The sequence below is a fragment of the Gavialis gangeticus genome, unplaced genomic scaffold (genome assembly GCF_001723915.1).
Source record: "Gavialis gangeticus isolate Ggan-Ray unplaced genomic scaffold, GavGan_comp1, whole genome shotgun sequence".
NCBI lineage: Eukaryota > Metazoa > Chordata > Crocodylia > Gavialidae > Gavialis > Gavialis gangeticus.
Window position 1 is genome coordinate 49147476 of NW_017729031.1, and position 5790 is coordinate 49153265.

The 5790-nt window shown below is 45.0% G+C and overlaps 1 protein-coding gene across 1 annotated transcript in view; it reads right to left on the bottom strand.

Annotated features, from left to right (window-relative positions):
- TTC21B (tetratricopeptide repeat domain 21B) overlaps nt 1-5790 on the bottom strand; it is a 111755-nt gene that overhangs the window by 49660 nt on the left and 56305 nt on the right. Inside the window, exon 17 of the mRNA XM_019522733.1 lies at nt 3364-3474. Coding sequence (XP_019378278.1) covers nt 3364-3474 — 111 coding nt within the window. The remainder of the gene's footprint in view (nt 1-3363; nt 3475-5790) is intronic.

Sequence of the window (5790 nt, forward strand, 5' to 3'; positions counted from 1 at the left end):
GGGCAGTAGGGATTGCCCCCCACCCCAGCACCCGTGTGGCAGCTGCCCAATGGCATAGGTGCAGCGCGCCTCAGCAGGGCACTGCATGCCATGTGGGAACTAGGGCGGCTCCACCCAGCAGCCCCAGCTCCCAGACAGCATGCAGTGCCCTACTGAGCCGTGCTGTATGCGCACCATGGAGCAGCTGCCACATGGGTGCCAGGTGGGGGAGGGGACAATTCCTATTGCCACCCACTGGGGGAGGGGGGCTCTGCCATGAGCCCTCAGAGGCCTTGATCACTGCTACTGCAGCTGGTGAGTGTGGGGCTTTTAAGTGCCAGGACTAGGCTGGGGCTGGGTGGGGGATGGGGCCAGGCAGGGAAGCCATGCGGGCTTCTCCTGCAGCTCCACCCCTTCCTCCCTGCCCAGGGAGAGGCAGACACTGCCAGAGGAGCCAAGGGAGAACATGCAACCGCCCAGCTGTGCCTGCCTCTCCCCGGATGATCTAAAATTGCCAAATCTTTCTGAATCGGCACTGAATCTCTTGAAGCCGATTCAGCCAAATCAATTCAGGACAGTGACCTGTATCTCCAAATCAAATCACTGTCCTCTGAATCAGCCGAATCTGAACGGAATACTTTCCCTATTCGCACAGGCCTAGAAAGAACCAGAACCAGCAGCATAGAAAAGCTTCTCCTACTGGCCATCTGCTGTGACTACAGATATTCCCAAACACAAACAGCAAAATGCTTGAAAACTTGACCTGCTGCCTACTTAGCATAACTGCATTTTAAAACACTGGTCGCTGTCTTTTATAGTGCTGTGTGTGTTTCATTTCTGATTAATTTATTTTCCTTTATTTATTGTATAAATTGTTTGGGCTGACCCTGGGGTTTTGGAATAAAAACAAGGAAAAGGAGAACAGTTTTGTCTTGAATATAATTCACAATTATGCTTACTCAACATTGATAGTTATAAGAGAATTTGTTTTTGTAACTGGCATAAGTATCTAACCTATTGAATATTAAAGTTACTTCCCTTAACTGTTCTAACAAATTAATGCTTAAAATATTTGATCAGTATTTGACAATATTTAACAGGTCAAGTGACCAAGCATTTTTTAACTAGTCAAATAACCAGCCCTGCTGCATTAGTTGGCTCAGTACCCCACTGCCAGAAAGAAAGCAGAAGTTTAAGCTTTTCCTTGAGAAAAGAAGTACCTATTTAAGTTTAGCCCAAAAGGTCTGATTAAGACTTGGTGAAAGAACAGTACGGGTCTTTGGTTCAAGGCTGGGAGCAGTTGCTAACACTGCATTTTGCCAATCTTAAAACAGATCTTATGCCTCAATTATGCCTCAATTAACTTTAAAATCTGCACACCAGTTAGTACTGGTGTGGCTACCCTAAGACTTAGAGATAATCTGTTTACCCTTGAAAGCTGATTCATGTAACATTTAACCAAATCAAAGATTTGAATTTAAGACTACCTGCCAATAATTAGATTCTATAGATGAACAATGGATAGATTTTGTTATAATCTTCCAGGTATAGAATCCAATTATTGGAGGATCATCTTCAATTCATCCCCCTCACTCCCACTGCTGCTAGGAGGGAAGGTGGTGTGGGAACAGTGCCATAGGAAGAGGGTAGGGGAAGCAGAGCAACTGCCCTGGGTGTCGAAGCAAAGGGGCACCAACAGGCCACACCCAGCCGAAGTGGGGCACAAGCCAGAACTGTGAGCTGCTCATTTTAGGGGCTGGGCGGCGGGGAAGAAGAGGTGTCGTGGGGATGGGGGAAAGCCAGCTCCTGCCACTGCCTGCACTCCCAGGCAAGCGTGTGCTGCCTGGAACTGTGTGGGGGGCAGGTTTTGCCCCAGGCGCCAAACTTCATTGTTACGGCACTGTGTGGGAAGGTCAATCAGCTTACCCTCTGTTTGTGCCTTCCCTCCTGTCAGCCTCTGGTCCCTGCTTCCCACACTGCCTTAACCTTTCCTCCATGCTCCCCACAGCAGACATACCATGTGGAGCCTGCCAGTTCAGAGCAAGGGTGAGGAGAGGAGGGAAAGGGGAAAGTAGGGGAGCAGAGGCTGCATTAGGGAAAAGAGGCTACTTGCAAGAGGTGGCAGAGAGTAGGTACAGGCAGCTGCAGCCGTAACACCAGGTAGGAACTAGATGCTGAGCCAGAGGCCACCTGCCCCTCCACTGCCCTTCTACTCAATTCTAAGATGAGGGTCTTCCCCTCCTCCCCATGTTAAATGTCAGCGGTGGAACTTGTCTTAGATTCAAGCAAATATGGTATTTCAGGGTGTAAAGTTTGAAGAATACAACTTTAATGAAACATCCTTGACCCTCTTGTTCAAACTGAAAATGAGCAGCAAACAGATATGCCAACAGATGACTCTTCAAGACAAAAGGGCAGTGATTGCTCGCTCTCATTCCTCAAGGTAAGAGGAGGGCAGAGGGTGGTGGGGAAGGGTGAGGAAAAAGGAGGGATGTTGTTAGTAAATCCTAATTGTAAAGAAATTACAAAGAAGATGGAACAAACGGATTTTTCCTCTCACTGCCACAGGAACTAGGGAACAGTTCCCTAGCTCCTTGCCGAGATGTGGGAGTTGGGAGGGGGAGGAAGAGGAGATGCATGGCACCAGTGCACTAGTGGTACTATTCAAAGATTTTGATGTCTTCTGCATTTATACGCATGTGCATTTAGAGTGGGATCTACACAGATAAATACTCAAAACTTTATTAAGTAGTAACGCTAAATATACAGTCATCAATTCATTGAGCTGTATCAAGGTAACTAAAGCATACAGACATGTCCAAAGTATGTTTTAGAAAACATCTGTTCTACTGTCTTAACCCAGGCAATTCTTGCAAATAAATAGCAAATTCCACACACTTTATCCTGCATTTTTGTGCACTTTGTGATAGTAGTAAAATAAATAAAAAACTTGTATAAAATGCACCATTACGCATTGCTCATTTCCAAGATGAAATTCAATCCTGCACTGTGATACCATCATTTATTTCTGATTACGTTACGATAAACAGGGTTTCACAACTTCAGAAAGGAAGCAATCTAGAAGAGATGCACTCTTAAATGCAAATAAGATCAAATATTTATGAAGATGAACTTAGCAATGAAAAATAATATAAATATGTGGTTTTCCTCAAGTAGAATGTTTGTACAAGCTTTCTGTAAGACGTTAGCTAGTCTACTTAGCCCTCACAGAAAAAAGAAACCCTCATTTGAGGAGAACGAACATTTTTGGTATCTTCACAGTAAAATGTTTATCTGCCTGCATATTAGGAGGGGAAAAAATAACATTAAATAAGACACTGCTCCACTTACACAGCACATGTTGTAAATACTTTAGGAACATACCATTGAATAATTATGGGTTTTGATTAGGGCTTTTCCAATTTTACTTGCCAAAGCTGCATCTTTAGGGTTTTTCTTTAAAGCCTGTTCATACACTTCTATGGCTTCTTCAGGCTGAAAGAACAGATAATGAAGTCACAAAACTATGCCAAAAGGGCTCGGTCATGAGCTCAGTTTGCTACAAGCAGCCTATTAATACCAACGTAAGAAACAGCTCCAAAATGTCTTGCTCACAAAATCATGATGCTTCTCAGGATAACTGCACAAGATAATTGCTTATACTGCTGCAGTCTTAAACATATGAACACAGATTTTAGCATTCTTCAACATGTTTCTGTGCTGAAATATCCCAGGTAACCAGCTACTTGGTGGAGATGCTCTGAACAAATCCAGGTTTAACTCAAATTTCATTTTCCTTTTGGAGGTCACCATAAGAAAGGATAAAGGACCAAAAAAATAAAGCCAAGTATTTATGTCCAAGACAGAGATCACCTACAGTGACCTGAACTTTCAGATCTGCGTGTTCCACAGACATGCTGACCCAACCAATTGCTTCAAGGACTGAAATGTATTGTATGCACTAAACATTTTGCTTCCCCTTCCACCTTCCTTCGTGAATACTGAATATGAGACTGTCGCATAGTTATTTGCCGTCTTATTGAACTTATCAATTTAAATTAAACTTGTTTGATCTTCACTCAAAACCTGCAGGACTTGAACACTCCCAAATTAAGCTCTAGTTTTAACAAACTTCAGCAAGTTACCCAGATAAGCTTCTGAACTGTTCCATGATTTTCTAACTTATTTCTGAATTGAATTTAGCTCATTTCTCTAACCACTATTAGGTCTTGTGGATGACTGACTGTTCATTGAAGTTATAATGCTCTTCTCCATGATCCTCCCAAATCTCTGATGCTCATCCTAAAGAAGCTTTACCTAAACACATTTAATCACTTAATACTAAAGAGCTAAGTTAAAAATCAGTATGGTATTCTATTTTTAGCTGGTAATTAAGCCAGTAGTTCTCAACCTTTTTAGACTCGTGGCATCCCTCAGAAAATGCCAGCTCTTAAGTTTCACTCACTTTTTTTTTTTACTATAGAAAAAAAGAGCATTTCTGTTGCAAAGAACTCAGGAAGACCAGAGTAGGTCAGGGTATTTAACACTATGAATTTCTACTTAAACTGGATTTATCTTCCGAATCATTTTTTGCCCAACAGTGCTAATACTGCATGGCATTCCACAGAATCCTTAAAAGGTTTTAAAGGTAACCCAAAGTGCTGCAGCACCATGGTTGAGCATCACTGAATAAAACCCTATGGGCACTTCCACACATGCAAGCACATGCACTTGCAGCAGCTCAAATAGAAGCAATGCTAATTTGAGCCAGGGTTTCTTGCTTCAGCGCATGTGCTTGGACATGCATTTTGTTGTGGAGCAAACTGTGCCACTTGGGGCAAAATAACTCTGCCTGGCTCCCGGATCTGCAGCCAGGGGGAGCTAGAACCCAGGGCCAGCACCTGTGCTGTCCCCAGCAGTATAAAAAGCTGCCCTGGCAAACAGCTCAGGGCTACTCGCTTTCAGGAGCTTCTGGGACCCAGCCAATTGGTACCTACCCTTTGTGCCAGCTGGACTGCTGAAGCAGTCTTGAGAGCTCCCTGCACCCACTACCCACTGCAGCAGGCTGGTAGTGGGGGCTGCTGCCTGGCTATGACCTGCTGTGCACCTGCCAGACTCAGATGGGGACTGCAGAGCCAGTAGACACATCCGCCCCTCTGGACCAGCTGCCAGTGGACTGCGGTTGCAGGGCTGGCATTGGTGAGGCACTACTGCCATTTGTGACCCCTGGTCGGCCATCTGGGCAGCTATCAACCAGAAGATGTTCTGGGTGTGGTGGCCTGCTTTGAACTATCAAAGCACATCCTCCTGGCCCCTTTTGGCCAGGAGGTCAGCCACAGCCAGATGGGTCCAAGGTGCCAGCTCTGAGCAAGCAGGGTCCTGCCACTGGCCTCCCTAGGAGGAATTCTGGTGTTCCCTATTGGAAAACTGAAAATCCCTGATAAAAAAAAAATCCCCAAAATCACTAAAATACCCCCAAATCCATGTTCCTCCACAAGTAAAACAAAAGACCACTATAAAGAGAAAGAGAGAGAGAGAGAGACGGAGTCAGTGATCAGTTGGTCAATGTTTTATTGATATATCTACAGTGTTAAAGCGAGTCCCTTATCATAATAAAGTGAATGCTAAATACAGGTTTCATGAATACATATTTTGCTGCCCTCCTACAGGGAGATGGCCCCCACACAAAGGGTTCGGCCCCCCAACAGTGGATTTGGCCCCCCACACAAAGGGTTCAGCCCAATGGGGGCCAAATGGCCCCTGCAGGAGCTACAACCCCCCCCGCAAGGCCCACATGCCCCGCCCCAGCCC